The sequence below is a fragment of the Grampus griseus genome (genome assembly GCF_964374135.1).
Source record: "Grampus griseus genome assembly, chromosome: 1".
Taxonomy (NCBI): Eukaryota; Metazoa; Chordata; class Mammalia; order Artiodactyla; family Delphinidae; genus Grampus; species Grampus griseus.
In genome coordinates, this window is record NC_139017.1 from 147,507,645 (window position 1) to 147,530,098 (window position 22,454).

Sequence of the window (22,454 nt, forward strand, 5' to 3'; positions counted from 1 at the left end):
GGGGAGGGGGTGGGGGGAGGGAGTGGGGCGGAGGGAGTGGTGTCGGGGGGGAGTCAGTCAGCCCGCAGCCGTTGGGCCAGGACCCGACCCATCCGAACTCCCGTTTCTCCGCTACACGTGGGCCTCCCAGGGAGATTACTTCCGGGTGCTTGAGGCGGGGCTGATGGCAACTTCACCCATCTAAAAATCAGCACGGCTCCCGCCCTCCAGCCCACACAGAACCAATAGTCGGCCTCCCAGCCCGAAGCCAATCGGAAGTGGCTCAGAGGAGGCGCGGAGCCTTGTGGGTGTTGCAGTTCTCCTGGCCCACCTCTCCGGGCGCTGGTCTTCCGGTTCAGCCGCCAAGCGCCCTCAGAGACACCGACTCCCTGAAAATAACTACTCCAGTTTGAGCAGTTCCTATCCGCCTACACTGTTAAGCACTTCCCCTGCACTCTCAGCTGGGAGGTGATAGATAATCAGGCATTGCATAATTTTTAAATTAGGTACCAAACTGCCTGGGTTTCAATATTGCGCTCTGCCCCTTACTAATGACTGAGGCTCTTAGTTACTCAACGTCTTTAATGGCTGTTTCCTCATCTGCAGAATGGGACTTGTAACAATAGTACTTCTAATAGGATTGCTGGGGCAAATTAATTTAGATATAAAACTTCATAAAGTAGTCCTTTGCATAGCACATGTACTGGAAGAATCCACTACTATCCTCACGGCAGTCTCAATCAAGCAAACACTGAGCACTAATTGTTCACCAGGTACTACAGAGTTCAGTCTTTGGAGTAAGAGCTGTCGCATTTTGCAGATGAGGAAACGGAGGCTCAAAGAGGCTAACTGCCTAATAAGATACAGCAAATCAGTGGCACCATCTGTACCCAGGTCTGATTTCAGAAGCTGTTCCTTAGACCCCTCATTCTCCCAGGTTATATATGCTACATTGGATCATGGCAGCAGGGAGGAAGACACTCGGGTGCTATGTCGTAGGAGAAAAGGACAGAAAGTATGTGAAACATCTCTACATACTCCAGAAGTGAAAAATCAAGAGTAAGGTGAGAATGGGATGGAGGAGGGGTAAGGGAAAGGGGACAGAGTGATCTCAGGGGATGACATGAAAGGGGGGCTGATGCTGGCTGGTGTGGGAAGAGATTGAATGATGAAGAATGGAGGACACAGAATTTGCGCAGAGGTTGGGAAAAGAACAGGAGAAAAAGTGAGACAATCGTGGGAGTAACCAGTTCTCCTAACACTTCCAAGGAGACTCATGGCTTAGGGCTGGGAGTCAGGAGAACCCAATCCTGCTCTTGCGATCTTACTGAGGGGATGGCTGGGGTGCCTGAGAGGCAGCCAGGGTGGAACTATGGCTGAGACAGAAAGGGAGGGAACCCTGCTAAGGGAGGAGAGCAACAGCAGGCCGGGAGCTGTCCTTGGTCCTGACCAAACCCTGACCATCACGTGCTGGTCAGGTACCACAGAGTTGGGGAGCTATGGGTTTGCAGACAACACTAGGGCCTGCCTTCCTCTTCCTCTGGGGTCCACTATATCTCCTCCCCCACATACTCAGCCCCACTTTCTATACCTCTTCTCAACCAAGTGCAAGTCTGGGTGCCTCAATAACCCCACACAAGAAACACACCCTGGAATTCAAAGCCACTCTCCATTTCTTCCCTCCCAAATGAGCCCAGCCTCACCTCACTGCCAGCCCAAGGCCCCAAGTCCTCTACCTAGGAAGCCTCCCGTTCCCTTCAGAAATGAAACTTCCTTCATGCAGCCTTCCTCATTGGTCCCATTCTCCCAGCTTAGTTAGCATGGTAGCTATGGACTAGATCAGCTTTTGTTCAGACAGAACAAGGCATGGCAGAATTAGGGGCCTAGTACTCAGCACTGTTGATTAAGTAAATGTATGCATGCATAAACGTTGGGACTAATTTAATGGGGGGGCGTTGCTGACACTACTGCAGTCCCCACCTACCCCAAGGGCATCCGCAGTATCTGGAATGGCTCCAGCCTAGGCGGCTTGGCTATAGCAGTGCCCCTTCCACCCCAGGAGCGAGAGGTTGGCCCCACCACACCCTACCAAGGCCTAGGTCCAAGCATCCTCCCATCCTTCCCCCAGGTCTTCTGAGGTCGCCCAGTTAGGCGGTGGTGGCAGTGGAAAGGAAGCAGAGACAGCAGTGCAGTGAAGGTTCAAGTTTACTCTTTGGGGATAGGAAGGGGTGAGGAGGAGGTGTGGGTGGGACGGGGGCGCCCCTCAGTAGTCAGCTGTGTAATCTGTGCCATGTAGCCCCCGGCACAGCAGTGTGAACTCTTTCACCATCTCCTTCACCCGCCTCTTGTTTACTCGCTCGCTGAAGAAGAGAAGGGAGAGCAAGTTAGCAGCATCCACCACGCCTCCTCTGCCCCCTGACCCGAGCCCAGGCCCTGCCAGCTCTGCTCACCGAAGGATCTGTTGGCTGAAGGTGTCCTTCTGTTCAGGGCTGAGGCGGGCAGAGGGAAAACCAGGTGACTGAAGTGCCTCCTTGATCCACACGCTCAGGAGGCTGAAGCAGTGTTTGTTCAGAGCAAATAGGATGTCAGCAAAGCAGTCCATGAGGCTGCGGGAGGCCTGGCCCCCAATGGCCTGAGGGAGACGGGTTCTCAGCACACCAGGGCCTTGCCCCTTCTGCAGCAAGGTGCCTAGCCACACCCACCCACTCCCGGACAGTTCCTCAGCCAAAGTGCATATGACAGGTGAGCGCTGCTTTTCAAGAGCCAGCTGATCCTCACAGAAACCCAACAACTTCCAGCCACTGACTTGACAGAGAAACAAGAGCTTAGGGAACCAAGGCTCAAGCTCCCCAGGAAGGCAGCTGCCCCAACAGTGAGGGCCACCCAACCCCCATCAAACCCCCCACACCTGGCTCCATCTCACCTCCAGCACTGCTATGAGCAGCATACGGCCATCCTCCTGTACCACCTTTCCCACAGGTTCTACTTCCCCACACCGAGGCAGCAGCTCTGTCTACAGAGGATGGAGAGGCCCGTCAGCCCCAGCTCTTTCTCCTGTCCCCCTGGAGACAAGACCTGCACACCACACCTCTACCCTCTAGAGTCCTGGGCAGGGTGTGCTAGGCATAGGGGTGGTGGGGGGTTAGGGGTCAGCACGGGACTCACAAAGAAGCCACAGGAGGCCTTGACAGTAGGTGCTTCGGGGAACTTGAGGGCCAGCACAGCTGTGGGAGAGGCAGAGGCAGATCAGATGGGTGTCAAGGATCCTCCCGAAGGGGCCCCAGGCCCACCTGTCCACCTGGCCCCACTTACCACACTGGAACACAGCTTTGACATCCAATCGTTCACACAGGAACAAATCTGGCTTCCGCTTCAGAGCCTGCAGGAGGTGGAGCTGGTAAGCCCACCCCAGCCAACTCCAAGAACCATCCCCCCACTCACCTGCCACCCAGACCCCAAGTTCACACACCGCAAGTAGAGGCTGTCAACACCAGCCCCCCAGCCGTCTCTGGGGGACCCAGACCACTCCAGAGCTCAGTAGGTCAGGAGGGGAGCAGCCAAGGGATGCTATGTACATGTATGTGTACATGAACGCACAGGTATATGAGAGAGGTTGGGAGTCATAATGCAAAAAGTTTGGGTCCCAAGTCACCCCTAATCAAACACCTCACTCCCCACCTCCCACCATCAGGGCCAGACCTCCTGCAGGCTCCAGGTTGCCAGCAGTGACTTCACTCTGATTCACAGAGGCAGTTGAGGTCCCCTGGATTTGTTAACAGGGCAGCAGGAAGAAGAGATGGCAGCTGGACATGGAGCCCAGTCTAAGAGCCCCCCTCCTACGTCCCGCCTGCATTCCTCAGACACTCTCCAGCTTAGGAAGAGGAAAAGCAGGGCAGGAGCCTGGGAGCCACAGCCCCGCCTTTCACCCAGGATACCCTGTGTCCAGGCCCTTCTCCTCTATACCCAGCCCAGGAGCCAGGGCTGCCATGTCAGGGGGAGTGGACAGAGTATAGGGGCCGAGAGCCCACCCCAAGTGGTACCAGGGCATGACTGGTACATCCTCAGGTCACAGGAGATGCTCTGCACAGCTCCCACAGTCATCAAGCACTGCTGTTCCCCAGTAGCCCCCCAATGCGTACCACATCGACCCCTAACCCTTCAGTCCTCACATACCTTCCACTCCCCCATGTTTACTCTTGTGCACACAGCCCCACATGCACCCTCACTTGAAACGCCCTACTGACCCTCTATCACACACCTCTATCACATCCCTTGTACACACCACTCTCCCACATTTTGCTACACACCCTCACTACATATTCACATCCCACCCCCCCCACATCCCCAAACCATGTCCACACGCCCACACCCTCGTTCCACCCGGTTTCCCAGCACGTGCACTCTCCCCACGCACAGGCACAAATACATACTCAAACGCCCTCACCCCAAAGATGCACCCTCATGGATACCCTCACACACGTCCACCCAGGCCAAGGACACACCGCCCATTCCCACTCCTCCTGTGCCCCCTCCACTAGACTGTAAGTTCTAAGAGAGTAAGAACTGTGGCTGCTTTTGCTCACCGTTATATTCTCAGCACCTAGCAGACTACCGAGCACGTATTAAACACTCAAAATATATTTGTGCAGTGATTAAGCAAAGAAACACATCATTTACCACAACCCATGGGAACCCCCAACTCACAGGAACTTTCTGACACACAGAACCCCCCATCATACTAACCCCACATTCCCACAGCCCGACACATATATCTTCTCAAACATACAACCCCTAATACAGACACACCACTACCGTACTTACGCCTAACCCTCCATAACACGCACTCCCACAGCCCAACACACACGCCTCCAACACACCTCCATATTCAAACTCCATCAATGCCTAACGCACGTCAACACACAACACGCAACAATGCCCAGGCCCGCACTTCAACTACACACTTATCCCAACACTCAACACAATACACGTACTACTTACGGCAGCCACGTGATTTCTGCTCCCTTCCCAAACCAAACTCAAAACATACAAGTAAGGTCTGACACACTTACACACCAGACACATCTCACAATGAAGCCAGCACCCCACCTCCCAGCAGCAGCAGGATCTGTCTGACAGCCCAGCGACAGCCAAGCTCTGGGCTCCACCGCAGCACATTCAGCTCGGCCCCTCCCTTGGAGCTCCTCCCAGCCTACCTCTCGAGAGCAGGCTGGGGGCACTGAGGCAGGCAGTTCCCGGCAGGAGCACGGGGACAATGAACCCCAGGCCCTTCAACTCCGGTCCTGCCCCTGAACTCCTCGGCCACCCCAGCCCCACAGGAGCTGCTGGGCACAGTTACCACCCCCTCCCTTCCCCACCCGCCAGGCCAGCCCAGCTCCCTCCCTTCGGGATCAGCCTCTCCCTGGTCTCTGTGGAGGACTGAGCTAGTTGAGGCAAAGGGGCACTAAAGGAGGATGTTGGGTTGTCAACTTCCACGGAAACAGATGAAGAAACTCTATTCAACTGAACAGAAAAAAAAAATTTGTCAACAGAAAGCTAAAAATAGGCTTAAATTGAATTTCAACATAAGAGAAAGAGAAAGAGAGAGAACAGAACGTGAATGAATAAAACTAAAACACACCTGTGCCAGGAGTTGCATAAATGAATCAACAATATCAGGATGATCCCTGGGCCCTAAAATATAATAAAGATGGAACTTAAGAAAAAATTATACAAACAGCAACTCAACCTCATATAGTTATGTGGGACTGAGAGCCTGCAGGGAGACAGCGTGGGGGCACATGAGCAGCAGGAAGCAAGATAAAGAAACAAAACATACAAAAACCATGAACTGGGAGAAGCCCAACAGAAAGAGACGGCAAAGTGAAGGACGGTCTGCCCCAGCTCCCTCCCGAGGGGCCTTCCACCTACTCCCCGCTCCTCCTCAGGTCAGTCCCCAAGTGACCCTGCGATGCTCGAGCAACGCTGGCCACCATGTAGCTGGACAAACAGCCCCCAGACTCTTGCTGTGGCCTCTGGCACGCTGCAGTGGCCCTACACTGCTTCCTAGCACATACCTCCCCATCACTAGCCATCAAAGAGGAGGGCAGGGCTGGTGGGAGGTCGGTCCTTGGTACTGCCTTTGGAGGCCTGGCTGAAGGCCCTGGAAAGGGCCGTGTATCATGGTCTGAGCAGGCGCCCCCTCCCTTCCATGGCCTTAGGGCTCTTGGTTTAGCCAAAGAAAGGAATCTGTTGGGTTCTCTTAAACCAGAAGACTCCTTCTTGGGTACTGCAGTGCCCCATATGCTGTGGGGATGGCCAGGCAAGCCACTGCAAGGCCTAGGGGAGGGAACTGCATCATGAGGCCAAAAATGAGAACCCCACCCACAAAGCCCCTCCACATGGACACAGACCCAGCAGAGAGCCAGGCTCAGGGCTGACCACCAGCTCCCACCATCTGGACGCACGAGGAAAGAGGGAAACCAGTCACCCCACGGTGTGGTGGGAGGGCAGAGCCCGAGGAAAGTACGGCAAGGCTGGGACAGCATAGCAGGTGAGGGGACCATCCTGTCCTGTAAGACAACCAACAAGCCCAACAGACAGGATGTTGGACACTACTCTGCTTCCAGTTCTGAGGACACCTGCGGCACGGACGAGGCGTGCGCCTGGAGGTCCCGCCCGCCGCTCCACTCTCAGGAGGAGGTGCTGCGGGAACCCCTGCCTGAGACACCACTAAGCAGCTGTGTGATCTTGCGCAAGCCACAGACGCTCGGTTTCCCCGACTGTCAAGTTGATAATAATCTCTCCCCTGCTTCCTTCGGGCTGTGAGGAGCCACTGATAAAGCACGTCCCTTCCACATCTGCACCCCAAGTTACTCAAGTCTTGGAAAACGAAGCCCGGTGTGCCCCATGCCTGGGTCGCCCTGCAGACAGCAGGTCTGGCGTTCAGCAGCCACCCTGCTAGAGGTGGGCCGGACAGTGAGGAAGAAAGGCTCCAAGGGCAAGGAGCCCTCGTCCTCCTTTCTTCAACAGCGTCTGGTGCCTACTCTATGCTGGCCTTGTTCTGACGGACGCAGAGGGAAGAGAGCCAAGCCTGCCCTTGAGGAGCTTAGTCCAGGGAGAGAGACAGACATGGGAGCTGCTTACTGAGTGTGATCAGTGCTGTATCAGCAGTGCATGCCCGATGCAGTTTTGGCACAAGGTCAGAAGCACCCAGCTCTGCCTCAGAGGAGCTTCCGAGGACTGATGCATGGGTAAGGCAGGGAGGGGCGAGAGCTCACCCAGTAAAGGGCACAGGGCAATCCAGGCAGAGGAGCAAGGCATAGGGATCAAACGGGACACAGTGAGGAAAAATCAGGATGGCTGAACTGCTGGAGCCATTCAGGAATGGACGTTGAGAAGTAGGCAGGAGCTATATCATGTGGAGGGCAGTGGGACGATGACCCACAGTGATGGGGAGCAACAGAAGGGCTTTAAGCCAGGGAGGGAAAATGCTCAGATTTGTGTCTTATAAAAAATATTACAGCTGCATGGTGCAGAATGAATTGGAGAAGGGCAGATGTCAGGGAAACCAGTTAGAAGATTGCTGAGCTGATCCAGATGGCACCGTACACTGGAGCAGTGGCCGTAGAGGGTGGGGAGAAGTGGGCAGGCTGAAGGACCACCACGACCTGTCCCCAGCTGGATACGAGGAGGGGGAGAGGTGGCGCTGAGGATGACCACATCCGGGTTTCTGGCTCAGGTTTCTCCCCACTTTGGAAACTACCCATGGCCCACCAGAGCAGAGGCCAGCATCATGGGACCAGACACCGAGGACAGAAGCAGAGAGTGCTCTAGCTCCAGCTGAGACTCCTGGTGAGCCTCAAACCTGTGACCACAAATCCAGGCAAAACTCAGGAGGCTGGAGGAACAACACTGTTTCCTTTCTGAGTGAGAAGCCTGGGTTAGGCAGCAGGGGAAGCCTGGAGCCCCCTGCTCCCAACTTCTCTCAGGCAGAGGGCCGCAGTGAATGGGGCACTGGGACCACAACCAAAGGATTTTGGCCTAGAAAGGAATAAGTCTCAATGTAGGGAAAGGAACCAGCAATCACTGAGTACATCGTGTGCAAAAACCCCAAGCCAGGAGCCCAAAAGATGCTACTTTAATACCTGTAACAATCCTATCGAGTATCTGAAAATCTCCATTTCACAGATATGGGAATGAAGGCTCTGAAAAGGTAAGTGACTTGCCCAAGGTCACACAACTAGTTGGTGGTGATGAGCTTAGAATCTAGGTCTATCTGACTTCGAAGCCACGCTCTCTCCACTTTTCATTCTATCCCAAAGGAAATGGAGTCAGCCTGGTGCCCCAAGTCCCTCAGAGCTTCCAGCCCCATCTTCCCCCACATCCAGACTGGCCCTGAGTCCAGCAGGCCAGTAGAAGACATCATTCACTCTCTTGTCCACTATCTGTAAGGTGACAATTGTGCTGTGCTTGATCCCGTTAGTTTCCCATCAAGTCCCAGGTGCAACTCAGGGGAGAGGAGAACAGAGTGGGTAGCTTTGGCTCCCCAGTTGGGGAAGCAGAGGCAGTGGCAGTGGCGGCAGCAGCAGAGACCCTGGTCAGGACCTACCTTGCTGGAAGAGGGTGAGTGTGACGGAGGTGACGAGCAGGAAGAGGGCCTCGATTGGGGGAAAGTGGGCAGGCTCATGAGCAAAGATGTGGACCAGCTACAACAAAGCAGGGAATGCCGGTCAGCTGAGGCCCTGGCCCACCAGCACAGGCCAACATCCCTGGGATGCAGGTGAGAACCCCTGCCAGAGAAGCCATCCACCCCACTCCACCCACCCGCCCAACCCCTGCGTCAGATCTCTGCCTGGGATGACATCCCAAACACTGCTGCATCCACCAGAAGGCCCACCTGTCGAGTGAGGTCAAGAGCGGAGGCCTGAGGGATGGTGCTGTACATCCGACCCAGCATCTCACACAGCTGTGGCACCATGGGGGCAAAGTCGTCCAGCAGCGTCTTAACTGACTTCTCGAAGATAGCGCACACCGCCTGGGAAGAAAGCAAAGGGGCCCTGGTCAGCAGGTCACCATTGGCTGGAGTAGAACTGAGGCCCTGCACAGAGGAGGCCTAAAAATGGGCCCTTACCTACAAGCCCTGCCTGGCTCTGCGAACCAAGGAAGGTAGGCAAGTCTGACCCTCACCCTGGAAGGCAGGAGGCCAAAAGGCCCTTCTCAGAGGGGCTGAGGATGGAAATTTGTAACTTAACTCTTGCTACTTACATTCTCACCATTGCCTTTCAGGGAGCAACAGTGGTGAGAAACTTCTGAAATGAACAGAACAAAAGCAGGTGTCTGATGCTAAAGTGGATCCCTGTCACTCAGCCCCAGCATCACAGTCCTGGGGTTGAGCACTTCTTGTGATGCTGGGAAGCTCTGAATGTCTTCCCCAGAGAATCCCTGTGTCTGTGGGGCAGGATTCATCTCCTTTACTTCCTCCAGGTCATCTCAAGCCGAGGTGGGGCGGCAACACCTTCTTCCTGCTCCACCTCTGAGCAAAGTCACCACAGGGGCTGATGGCAAGGGTCAGGACTCACCTCCACCACCTGGGCATCATTCAGCCATTTGCTCAGCACCTTCTGGATAAGCTGGAAGACCTGCTGCAGTACCACCACCACCTGAAGACAAAGGAAGAAGTGAGGTGCCCCCACTACCTCTCTCACCCACCCAAGAAGGACTACTCAGTAGCTGGAAGTAGGCCAGGAGTTCGAATCTATTGCCCCAGACTGCCCATTGAGGACTCAGTGCAAGGGACCCTGGGGGCAGGAATGCTTTGCTGAATCCCCATGAATGAAAGAGGATACCCTGAATTCTGGGGATCACCTTAGAGGAAGCCTCAAACTGCAAAGCAGGCATATTACAAGTGCTTCAAAAGATAACCTTTTAAAAAAGTCACTCCTTATCTACTTCTGCTCAGTAAAAGTATTTTAGTGCCAAACGCTTATGGGCTAGCCCCTTAAGAAGCAGAGATGCTGTCTCACCCAGATAGGCTTAGGGTAGAGAGCCCCAGGGGATGCGTAGATACGGGCAACTTATGGTGGAGCAGAGAGCAGCCTGAGGTCCTGGGAGGTGAGGGAAGGCAGGATGATGACTACCATAGGAGAAGAGGCTCTGTGGGAGGACAGTGGCCTCGGTTTGGTCTGGAGCCAAAAGGGTAACTGAAACTGGGGTGGGGAGTTGAGTACAGAGACCAGGATACTGTGGCTTCCTTTTCTCCAGGAGAAACCCTGGAGGGGATACTTGGAACAATGACCAAGGCAGTCCCTCACATCTGTACAGAGCTTTATGGTATGCAAAGTACTTTCAATCAAGACCACCCCGGCTGTTCAGCACAGTTCTATGAGATGAGCACCGGATATCTTTTTTTTTTTAGCACCAGATATCTTGATGTTCATAGTTTTGAATGGGAAGCTGAGGCTTGCCCCAGACCAAACAGCTTGTAAGTGGTCATCCCAATCCCTTTTGTGCCCGAGCCTACTGCAGTACTTATCACACTGCTCTGTGACAATCTGTTTACATGTATTTCTTCTAGACTAGGAGCAACTCAAAGGCAAGAACTATTACATGTGGAGTGCCCGTAGGGGACAGCGAATGCTGAAGTAGAAGGCCTCACAGAGTTGGAGGTTAAACAAGGGTCCAAAATTACATCACTTTGGGGCTGTAGGATAATGTCGGTGTCCCCCATGGGGAGAAGGAAACACTATACCACCACTCCAGGTGGGGAGGACAAAGACAACATCACCCACAGGACTGAGACAATGACATCACTCCCTACAGAGTAAGGGGCAATGGTAGGGTCATTCACAGGGTCAGAGGACCAAATGCATCATGCCCCATGGGGCCAGGGACACAATGACAATATTACCCATAGAGTTCAGGGGTGACTATGACATTACCAAAGGGTTGGGGGGGCAATAGCAATGACAACATCACCCACAGGGTTGGGTCCCTGCGGCACTGGCAGCTTCCGGAGCTCAGAGCCTTCATGATCATCTTCATGATGACTGACGTCCAGCGTGGTGAAGAGGTTGGAGAGAAGCCCCAAGATGTGGACAATGGCCAGCTTGTTGGAGGGATTAGGCTACAGGGAGAAGGGAACCAAGCTCTGGGTCTCCCAGCCCTGACTGCCAGCTCAAGCCCCACCCCTCAGCAGTCACAGCCAACACGAAGGGAAGTCCCATAGTCCCACTGCTGCTCCCCAGCCACATGCACGCACACACTCACACACGCATGCACGCGCACACGCGCGCGCGCGCACACCAGCTCACTCACTATCTCCTCCGCCAGCTTCTCCAGCTGCTGGATATATGGTGAGATGAGCGAGTGCAGGTTTTTAAGGATCTCCTCCACTTGCAGGGCCGACAGCAGGAAGCCCAGTGCCTGCATCAGCCACATGCACTGGCTCGTCTGTGGGGCAGAACATCGAGGGTCAGTCCCAGACACACCTGGTTGTGGGTGGGAAGAATGAACCTCTTGGGGAAGGTTCTGAGAACAGAGAATAAGGCGCAAAGGCAGAAGATGGGATTTCTACAGCTCCCCACAATACCCCAAGGAGCCCCTTAGAAACTTTTGAACTCACCTTATGGATCTGTTTCATCAGCACATCCTGGGGAAAAAAAGAAGGAATATGGTGTCAGCACAGGGCAGAGTGTGCCCTGAGGCCCAGCTACACACCCAGGGCCCCCGCGTACCTGGGAGACAGCCACGATGTTGGCAGCATAGGGCGGCAGGTCATACTTGCATTCTCGGCAGATCTTCTTGAGGGTGGACACAGAAGAGATAGAGAGCTCAGGATTGCCTAGGGCATGCAGTACTAAGGGTAGAACGCTGTTGATCATGACGGGGTGGTCAGCCAGCCATTCAGACAGAGCTCCTGGGGGAAGAAGGGAGAAGGCAAGACATCTGAGGCAGGCCAGGCTGGCTGTGTACCATGTCCCTGTGAGGCAGGCAGAGCTCCTGGCAGGGTGGAGTTGCAGGCCCTGTATGGAGCACTGCTCATTCAGAGGACTGAATGGGCAAACATGCACGCACATGCTCAAACATGAGCCTTACACCTGAGAAGCAGGAAGGAGTTATGCAGTAGAGGCCCAGTGCTGCTATTTCAGTGACAGTGAACTACCCTCACTGAACTGCAGCTCAGTGCACTGTAGAAAGGACCCCTAGACATGCCAGGACAGTCAGTTGGCTGCAGTTCTGATTGTGTGCGTGGGCATGTATGTCTCCCACTTTGGATAGGACCCAGCAAGCTGGCTGTGGCTGGGGATGTGTGCCTTGGCTCTCGGAATGTGCTCATGGGTGTGTGCCAGGTCTCACCAATGGTGAACATGACAGTGTCCGCCAGCTGCACATTACTGATGCTGATCCGTGGGATGAGGCCAATGAGCCCGGGCACCACATCAGAATAGTTGACATCGATGGTCTCCGCGATGGACTGGAAGCCATAGAGCAGGGCCTCTGTGTGCTGGGAAAAGAGGATGCCACTGGCTTGGCTCAGGAGGAGGGTGCAACAGGTCTGGGAGGGCTGAGGGAATCAGGCGGGGGAGGTACCTGCCAGGAGTAGGGCTCCTCTGAGCTGGTAAGCAAACGGCCCAGCTTGTCATAGAGGTTGCTGAGCAGCTCGGCCCCCAGCATCTCATAGACATACATGAGTGTATCTGAGATGTCCACCCTGAGAAGCAGATAAAGGCCTTATACACCACCTGGCTGCTTCCCCCAAGCCCAGGAGCCCACCCCAGTTCCCTCAGAGCCCTGCCAAAGTGCCTATAGAGAAAGGAGGCCCAGGATTCAGGGAGCCTGGCCTTGGGCCCCTCCCCTCATTGCCTTCATTATTTCAGGACTCCCTTTAGAGCTAGGATTGGCCTGCTACCATCACCTGTAAATTCGGAACTGCTCCTTCTCATCTGAGGACCAGAATCCATATTCTTCATCAGAAGGGAACTGGGCCTTGTGCAGAAGCACATCTACCAGCTGGAAGTAGACCGGCCGGTATACCTGCTGGTACACAGCCTGCTTCTCTGCCTCAAAGGACAGAATGTCATCCTGAGAGAGCCAGGGAGGAGAGTTAGCCAGAGAAGCCCCTGATTCACCTTCTTCCATCATGGCCCAGTCCTACTGAAGGTCACATGACACACCTGCAGCGTGTACCAGAAGGTGAGGGTCAGGGAGCTGGTGGTCTCATTGACAGGGAAGTGGCCAGGGATGCCCGTGCAGAACATGATCATGTTGACAAGGGCCAGAAAGCTCTGCCAGTGCTCCACTTGGTCCAGCAAGGCCCTGGGAGGGAGGAGACATAGGGAGGTCATTCCGCCTCCCCCACTTCTTAGAGGGCCCTACTATCCCACCCCCAGCTGCCCCTCTCCTCACCGGGAGTGGTTCTCGCCCAGGGCCACAGCAATGCGACAGATGCCGTGGGAGGTCTCCATGTCCCCATTCTGCACTGCCTGTCGCAGTTGATCCTGCAGTCCCAGTACCAGTGGGATGAGTTTCAGGAGTGTGTTCACATATCTGGAGGCATAAGGTGAGGAGACCCATCATAGCTGTCTGCCCATCCCCCACCAGCTTTAAGAGAAAGGCACAATTTCCCTGTCATCCATCAAAGCCCCCCTTCCTTCCCACATCAAACCCAAAGTGAAAAAGAGGTCAGGGCCTACACAGCAGGTTTGACGCTGCCCAATTTGAGAAGAACCTTAGGTCAGAGACTTCCAGAAGAATTCTGGGAAGGAAGTACGAGAAGGTAAGTGTTATGGGTGGACTTGTGTCCTCCAGTTAGACTCAGAGTTGATGCTGAAATGGGTTAAGACTTTTGGGGAGGTTGGGATGAGGTGAATGCGTTTTGCATGCGGGAAGGACATAAATTTTGGGGGACCAGAGAACAGACTGTTATGGATTGAATTGTGTCCCCCCCCCAGAAAGATGTGTTAAAGCCCTAACCTCCAGTACCTCAGAATGTGACCTGATTTGGAAATAGGGTCATTGTAGATTAGAACACAGAGTAGGGGGTGGCCCTAATACAATATGACTGGTGTTCTTAAAAGACATTCATGTGAAGACAGAGACGTACAGGGAGAATGACATATGATGACAAAGGCAGAGGCTGGAATTATGCAGCTGCAAGCCGAGCGGAACACCAAAGATTGCCAGCAAAGCACCAGAAGCTAGGAGGTGGCAAGGAAGGATTCTCCCACAGGTTTCAGACGGAGCTGACACCTTGATTTCAGACCTCTAGCCTCCACAACTGTGAGACAATAAATTTCTGTTGTGTGTGCCAGTGTGTGGCACTTTATTATGGCAACTCTAGGAAACTAATACACTCAGTGTCAGGGGAGACCGAACGAGGGTGGGAGACAGAAGAGGTAACACAGGCTAGGAGTCCCGTTAAAGACTTTAGAAGGCAGCAACAATCCTGAGAGCATCAACCTCCACCTTCCACTCCACCCCCTACCACCAAATCCTAACTCCTAAGGACTCTGGTGGCAATAAGGAAGGGAGAGAAGTAGATGATGAACTCAGAGGGAGCTTAGAGGCAAAACAGGGATATGAGGATGGGGAAGAGTCAAGAACAACTCTCCTTGGTAGAGGTATTTACTGAGACCTGGAGGAGCGGGTAGAGGGGAACAGTAATAAATTTAATGGGAGGCCAGAAGGTGGTAAGTTCAGTGTTAGGCACATTGAATCAGAGGTACCTGGTGAGATAGGCAGGTAGAAGTGTCCAGAGAGTTGGAGATAAAAACCTGAAGCCCGATGGAGAGGTTTGAGCAAGAGACATAGATTTTGGAAACATCAGCAAACGGCAATGGGAGCACATGAGAATTGCCCAAGAAGAAAGTGTTGAATGAGAGAAAAGAGCACAATGATGCCTAAAGAAGCAGCAGAGGAAGCAGAGTATACAAAGGAGCCTGAGAGGAGGCTAGCTCCATTCCCAGAAACCTGCTTTGTGGAGATGAGACTAAGCAGAGAAGTGATACTCTCAGGGGGGGATCCCTCTGCTGTCAATCATAGAGTCACCATAGCAATCTATGGAGGGGAGGGGTTACTGAGGGTCCAGAAGGAGTTCTATCTGGACTTGCCCCAAGCAGGTTGTTCGGAGGTAGCCCCATAACCTTAGGTGGAGGATGAGAAGGACAAGAGGCAACCAGTCCAGGATGTTGGCTTTCTCCACATCCTGGTTCTGGTGGGACAAGACGTCCCTACCAGGGTACCCACAGCCCAGAGACAGCTCCAGAGGGTGCTGCCTGGAGACAGTGGGGATAGCTTCAGTCTCATGGCCCTGACACAGGCTGCACCACAAGACAATGGGCACCTTCAGACCAGACTCTGGCACAATGAGTAGGGGCAGGGCCAAGGCCATGGCCCGCAAACTCCCCAGTAGCTGAGACAGGGGCAGGAGGTAGTGCCCTACCCTCACAGCATCCCCACTGTATTCCAAGGTTCCCTCACACCTTCAAAATTCATGTACACGGTAGGTACTCAATGAAAGTTCTTAATTTGTCTCATCTATACCTCATAATAGGATAAATCAAAGAGTAGAGCCCAGTAGAGCTCAGAGTATTACTCAAGGTCACAGAACAAATTAGAGACAGATTCCAGGCTAAGACAGCTCCTTACACAGCTATAGATCTGCTTCTGTTTCAAGGCCCAACCTGAATTTCCCCAAAGGATCTATGGAGATCTCAGCCCACATCTCAAGTTCTAACTGATGGGAGCCCCCAAGAGCCTGTCTAATTCACCTTCTTTCCCTTCCCCAGTCCCTAGTGAAAAGCTTTTCCAGGATTAAAAACAAATCTCAGGAAAAAAATTTTGTTTCTCAAAGGAGAGAGAGCCAGGCAAGCAGCAGCAGCTGTGGAGGGCTGGGAAAAGGGTAACCTGAGTGCGGGCTCAGCCAAGGGGAGCTGATGTCAGGACACCTGGGGAGGTAGTGGCTGGATGACCCAGAAGTCAAAGCCACTGAAGGTGACTTTCTCAAGCCAAAGCTAGGAAACAGACTAGACAGAGCAGGGCCCAACACTGACCCCAGGCTGGATGCAGCCCACCCATGGGGGAAACTCTTGCATAGATTTCCTACCACCTGGGCACCTGTGCCTGAGACCTGTGAGCAGACACGGGCCTGAGGCCTTGAGGCTTCTAGGTGTGGGGGAGGAAGATAGAGCGGATGTCTTTAAGCACCATGGCTGAGCCTGGGTTCAAAAGGCCTGGCTCCTGTTGGTCAGCTCGAGCTGCCGGGGCAGGGCTGCTGGGACTCCTTGCCTGCCACTCACAGAGAGCTCAGCCCAGACCTGCAATTAGAGCTCTGGGAGCAGAGTTGAGAAAATGGGGAGAGTTGCTAAGCAACCAAGGGGGCTGCAGCCAATGGGCGCTCAGGAGGCTATAGGTTCCCTCACTGGCTCCTTGCTCGCTCATTCGTTCAGAGGAGAAGAGGCATCAATTACCTACCAAAGCCCTCGAGACACTGGCTAGCCGAGTAAACCTAGGTGTATCCAAGGACACCCCACATCACCCACGCACTGGCCCTGCCAATTCCCCTCAGCCACCAACTGTCTGAGCCCAGCCAGCCAAGAAAGGCCTTGACCTGGGACTTGGTACCCACCTGAAGTTGGAAAACCAGAGAAGCCATGGGAAAGGGCTCGTACTAACTGCCAATGCAATAATGATACCAAATACTAGTCACTGCCGTTTACGGAGTATCCAGGAACCATGCTAAACCTTTCACAGACATTCTCTTATTTAATCCTCATACCAAAATATTCTCCACAGAATACCAGGGGCAGGCCCTGGGCACATTATCCTACTTAAACTCTGTAATATGATCACACCCATTTCACTGATGACAGAAACTGAGGCTTAAAAGTGGTTTGCCCAAGGTCTCAGATCTAGGAGGTGAACCCTCTGGGATTCAAACTCAGACATGACTAATGCCAAGGCTAGAACTATCAACCACTTTCCCAGGCCATCTCTTTCAGTGGTATCTTCCCCTCTGGTTCTGCCAAGCATTCCCAAAGCATCTTCTCTGAAATGTTAAGTGTCAGGCCTCCAGTCTTGCCCTGGCCAATCCAACTTATACCAAAAATGCCATCATGCCATTTTCTCTGCTTACAATCCTTTAATAGCTTTACATCATCCTCAGGATGAAGACCAAAATCTTAAGCCTGGCCAGCAAGGTCTTGCATGATCTGGGCCTGGATCTCCTACCAGTGGCCCTTATACTCTGCTGTCTAATCACACCTACTCACCAGGCTCTCTCACACCCTTCCCTTGCTCGGGCTCTTCCATCTGTCTGGAAGGTCCTCCCCATATCCATCCCCTCCATCTGGCTAACTGTTACACAGCCTTCAAAGCACAGCTCTATTGTCACCTTCTCTGGGAAGCCCTTAATAACCCTCAGACTGGGTTAAATGCCTCCTCTGGGTTCTGACAGCCACCCGCTCCCTCCATTAGAGCGTTCATCACATAGGCTCTACTTGCCCACCCAAGTGTCTACTAGATTGTGAGCTCCTATCTTGCAGAAATCAACCCATCTTTAGGCTCCCTGTGCTCAGCCCAGGGCCCCACACATAAACAGACGCTCAAGCAACACTTGCTGAAGAAGCAGCTCATTACACTCACCTTTTTTCGGTGAGTGTAATGTATGGTGGTGCTGCCCACCACAGGCCTTTGCACCTGCTGTAGCTCCCGAAGCCTGGAACACTCCCTCCCCTTCCAACCTCTCCCTACCCCACCCCCACCCCTCACCACTCAGGCAACTCCTACTTTTCATCCGTTCAAAAAATAATGAATGCTACCAAGTGCTGCCAGGCACAGTGTGACAAAATAAAATGACAGAGTGACTGTCCTCACAATGCTGAGAGACTAATGGGGAGACATACATTAATTTATAATGAAACTGCGTTATGGGCTAAGAAGGAAACACACTGGGAGCTCTGAGATAAAATAATAGAGACCAAACTGAGTCTTAAAAATCATGAGGACTTCCTTAAGGAAGCGAAGTTTCAGCTGAGGCAGCAGTGATATGACAAGTACATGTGATGGTTCAGAGGCTAGAGGGAGCCTGGGACACTCACAGAACTGAAGAGATTGTGTGAGAGTGAAGAAAGCAGGGAGCATGGTACGAGACAAGGCTGGGGACGCCATGTTGTGCAGTGCCCCTGTGAATCACGTTGAGGATTCTGAACTTTATCCTAAGAGCAGTGAGGACCCACTGGAGATTTCTGAGCAGAAAGGAAAGATTAGATCCTCATTTTTAAAGGATTGCTCTGGGTGCTGGGTGGGCAATGAAGGGTATAAGTGTGAAAACCAGGGGACTGGTGAGGAAGCCCCTCAGTATTCTGGGGAGAGAGGTGAGGACAGCTTACACCAGGGTGGTGGTAGTGGAAATGGAAAAAACAGATACACAGTATAGTCAGAAGCAGAACACCAGAACTTTGTGACTGCAAGATTGAGAGAAAGGGAAGGGAGAGTCAAATATTTTCATGGAATAATTCATTACATAGTTAGTTGTCTGATGTCTGTCTCCCTCTCTGAACCATAAGGACAGGGACCATGTCTTGTTTGGTTCCAGCATTGGACCTATTGCTAGCATAGGACCAAGCATGCAGTAGGCACTCAATTAGTGTTTACTGAACAAATGGATGGATGGATGCGTGGCTGGCCAAGCAGACTGTCCATCTCCGGAAGGAGGGGACTGGCTCACCTCTGGGCATCAGGCTGCGAGATGGCATTGACAATGGCCTCCACGCTGCTGTCGAAGAGCTCTGAGTCCTGCAGAGCAGCGAAGGCAGCCTGAATGAGCGCCTCACAGTCCTGCAGGGGCACCTCCAGCTGCACCCAGCTGGAAAAGCACTTGAGCACCTTCTGACGCACACAGCTGGGTGAGCTGGGCTGCTGCAGCAGCTGCTCCAGCAGCGGGAAGACAGCCCCGCACTCCACTGCCAGGCTGGCCCGCACCAGGCTTTTGCGATACTGGGGCAGGCGGCTGGTCTGGAACTCCTCGGGCAGCACTGTCAGCAGCTCTAGCAGGGCCAGGCAGCGGCCCTGGCCATCCACTGGTGAGTCCTCAGCCTGGAAGAGCCGTACCATATCTGCCACAGCACACGGCCAAGCATCAGGCATCATGCTGAGAGCCAGCGAGGCCAGTGCCACGCACAGCCGAGTCAGCACAATCTTGGAGCCACTGGCAAAGCGGGTGATCTGGGTGAAGAGCTGTGCCTTTAGACTCTCATACTGGTCAGTGGGGATGTCACTCCAGTAGCGAGAGATCTTGATGTGCAGGGCACTGGCCCCAAAGTACTGGATCTCAGGCACCTTGTTGGGCTGCAGGAGCTGCCAGCTGAAGTGCCAGGCCTGTGGGGAGACCTGGGCCTGCATCAGCCACTTCTGAGCCAGGTTCTTGTTCTCAATGTTGGGGTCGTAGTAGAGCTGGTGCAGCGCCTGCAGGACAGCACAGGACTGAGCAGGTGCTGGCTACTCTGGATCCTGCCAGAGCCCAGAACAGAGGGCAGGACCTGGTCCTGCAAGACTGCTCTCTCTTTCTGACTGGGGGGCTGAGCGGGAAGGGAGAGCTCAGGGCTCTGCAGTGTTTCCTGGGCCTGGAGTCCTGCCGATATCTTCAGTGTCTGAACTTTGCCCATACTCTACCATAATTTCTTCTCCTTATAGCAAAACATTACGGGTTCAGAAAATGAACTTCCACAGGAGAGCAGCAAAAGAGGAGGCTGAGTTCCCCAGAGGGGAAGCACCTGAAGTAAAGGGCAAGGCCCAGGTGGAAGGAATGGCTCCACAGGGAAGAAGCTAAACCTGAGAAGAGTATGAAACAGCCTGAGGGGCCCCCCAACCCTCCCAGGCACAGCTGCTCTCATCTACTCCAACAGCTCCATTTAGCTCCCCCAGGATCATCCCTAGGTCACTCCAGATGCTGGCACCAAAGCCATTGTGAAATCTGAGCAGGACTAAGGCTTTGCCAGGCAGCCCTAGGGCAGGGACAAACTGGAGAGGAGGGTGAGAACACTCCTCAGAGAGCACACGAGAGGGTCCAAAAAGCTGGTCCAGAGAAGTCTTGGCCTGCAGCCCTGGCAAACGCCTAGCCTGGAGCTTTCAACTAGCCAAATCCCCAGGGTCCCAATTCCATAAGGACTTCACACAGTAAGAAAACAGTGGTTTATCTCCCTGGTAGCACATGGAACAGTACGCCACCATGCCAACACTGCCCGGCCGCAGGGGGTGGAAGAGTGAGGCTAGGACTCTCACCCCCTAAGCAGGCTCCATCCAAGTAGACTTAGCCCTGTCTGTATCCCTGACAGCCAGTTATGGCCACTGTCCCTTGTTTGGACCCTCAGGGATGCGGAGGCAGGCAGAGAACAGAAGCAGAGAGACACATCCTCACTATTGGGTATGGTAAACGGGGCTCAAGAATAACAAACGAATATCTGCAACCATTCTCTGCTTTCCAGCAAGGTAGCCCCATCTCCCCATTCATCCCAGGGAAAATGCATTTCCGCATTCCAGGCCTCTGGGGGCAGAACCCAGAAAAGAAACAGAGAAGCAGTTCAAAAAAGATGGACTGGGCAGTGGGGGAAACTGGGAGTGCCATGGCAGGAAGCCATGTGGGCAGGTGAGTAGGGAAGAACTCCGAAGCTGCCAGCAGGACCAGGCTCCTTGGACCCAGCACAAAACAAAGGGGGCCAACCCTACTCCTGCCTGCCCAGGAGTGGTCTGGCCTCCATCCAATAAAGGAAGGACCCTTCTCCAAGGAAGAGTGAAAACATAACCCAGATTGTTTTCGTTTCAGATTATTTTCTGAGCCCCTGGCTCAACAAAACAGGTCCAGGATGGCTCAATATCACTATGGTTTCTGGAGACTGAGCTGCAGGTCTCCCGGGTCCTTGGTTTCTTACTGCACTGCTCATGCCGTTTCCATGGAGCTGGAGAACAGCCAGTCTGGCTGGAAGTCTAAACCGTCAGCACCCTGGAAGGACCACCCCAAGACCCCAGAATATCCACAGAGGACCCATGTCTAAGGAAAGCCCAAAATAGCCTATTAAGACACCATTACATTGCTGTCCTGCCTGCCCGGAGAGACAGCAAATGCCAGGTGCTCTGGAGGCACCATCCCAACGGGCACCCAGCCCAAGCCTGGGCTCCGGCATTAGTGTCAGTCCCCAGAACTTCTGCTCTGTCACTGGAGTGCCCACCCCAGGGCCCTCATACCTTCTCCACGTTCTCCACAGTGAAGTCCAAGGCTGGTGCTGCTCCAGCCCCTGCAGCCCCCGGCTGCTCCTCCCGCCGCTCCATCTTTGCTCCCTCCCCAGCAGGGAGGTGGACCGTGACCTGTCTCCTGCCCCAGCCTCTTGGCTGCTGGCCCCCTGCTAGACTCCGGCTTCGGTGCCCAGGGGGTGGTGGGGTGACAGGGGGCCCAGGGCGAGCATGGCTGCCGAGGCCTCCCCACCTCGGTTGGCGGGGGGGCTTGCCAGAGGCCAAAAGGGATGCTCTTAGGAGGAGACCCACGGAGGGGGACTCCTAGGAGGAAGCCGTCAGTGAGGAGTTCGCAGGCAGGGGTCCTGGTGGTAGGTCAGGGCTCTGTCCCCAGAAGCTATGAGGAGGGAGTCAGGGGAGGGAGGCCTGAGGGAAACCAAGGCCCTGGCCCGTGAGGGGTCACAGGGTCGATGGCCTGTACCCACAACACCCTCTTCTGAGTGAGCTCTCGGGTCCTAGGAAGAGGTCACGGGGGTGGGAGGCTACGGGGGAAGAGAGCCCTTCGCGGGTTACGGAGGCGTCCAACGAAGCGCAGGGGGTACAGCTTCGCAAGTCTGGGGCGAAGAGTCCGTGGAGTTAAGGGGCAGGTCCCCACCGCTCGGCCTGGCCCGCGCTCTTCTCCGTGCCCGGCTCCGGCCCCTCTACCGTCGCTGCCTCCGCCCCACTGACTGACAGGCGAGTTGGCCCGGCCGGGACGGGGCGGGGACCTCAGAGAGGCGCGGGATGCCCCGAGCGCCTGTCCCCGGCACCGCCGACTCTGAGGCCGTACCCCCCAACCCGCTCCTGCCCTGGCCCGACTCGGCACGGCACAGCCGAGCACGGCCCGGCGGAACTGCGCAGAAACTCTCTCCGGGTCTTCGTTTCTGCCTGTCCTCCCGCCAGCCAACGTGCTCCCGAGCAGGCGGCGGAGCGGCGCGCCGCTCGAGGCCCCCGCCGAGCCAAGGCCCCCGCCGCTGCGCACCCTGGGAAATGTAGTCCGGATTGCGCCCAGCGGGAGGGCGGCGCCTTGCGGCGGAGGCGGGGAGCACGTGGGCTCGGGACCCGCCGAGCCCCGCCAGCCGCAGGCCTACCGCGGCCAACAGGCACTCCAGGTCCGACCGGCGGGAGGCGCTGCGGGGCAGCCTCCTAGGAGGACGTGACTCAAGGGGCCGGTGGGTGGAGCTGGGAACCCAGGCTGGAGGATAAGGTACGTG

At 54.6% G+C, this 22,454-nt stretch overlaps 1 protein-coding gene across 2 annotated transcripts; it reads right to left on the bottom strand.

Annotated features, from left to right (window-relative positions):
* Positions 1–2,173: 2,173 nt before the first annotated feature.
* IPO13 (importin 13) lies at positions 2,174–21,926 on the bottom strand. Of its 2 annotated transcripts, none has more exons than XM_082678481.1 (20): positions 21,217–21,926; positions 18,704–19,440; positions 13,384–13,524; positions 13,152–13,293; positions 12,893–13,059; positions 12,568–12,688; positions 12,334–12,481; positions 11,712–11,893; positions 11,600–11,626; positions 11,293–11,427; positions 10,958–11,101; positions 9,558–9,638; positions 8,876–9,013; positions 8,588–8,684; positions 5,618–5,670; positions 3,292–3,358; positions 3,145–3,203; positions 2,903–2,992; positions 2,430–2,611; positions 2,174–2,339 (listed from the first exon to the last, which is right to left on the bottom strand). In XM_082678481.1, exons 1-20 carry the CDS (start codon positions 21,298–21,300, stop codon positions 2,243–2,245), a joined length of 2,892 nt encoding a protein of 963 aa, XP_082534607.1. In that variant the 5' UTR covers positions 21,301–21,926; the 3' UTR covers positions 2,174–2,242. The 2 variants fall into 2 exon arrangements, with proteins under 2 accessions (XP_082534607.1, XP_082534608.1); XM_082678482.1 differs by having other exon boundaries at positions 2,200–2,339; positions 2,430–2,531.
* Positions 21,927–22,454: the final 528 nt, after the last annotated feature.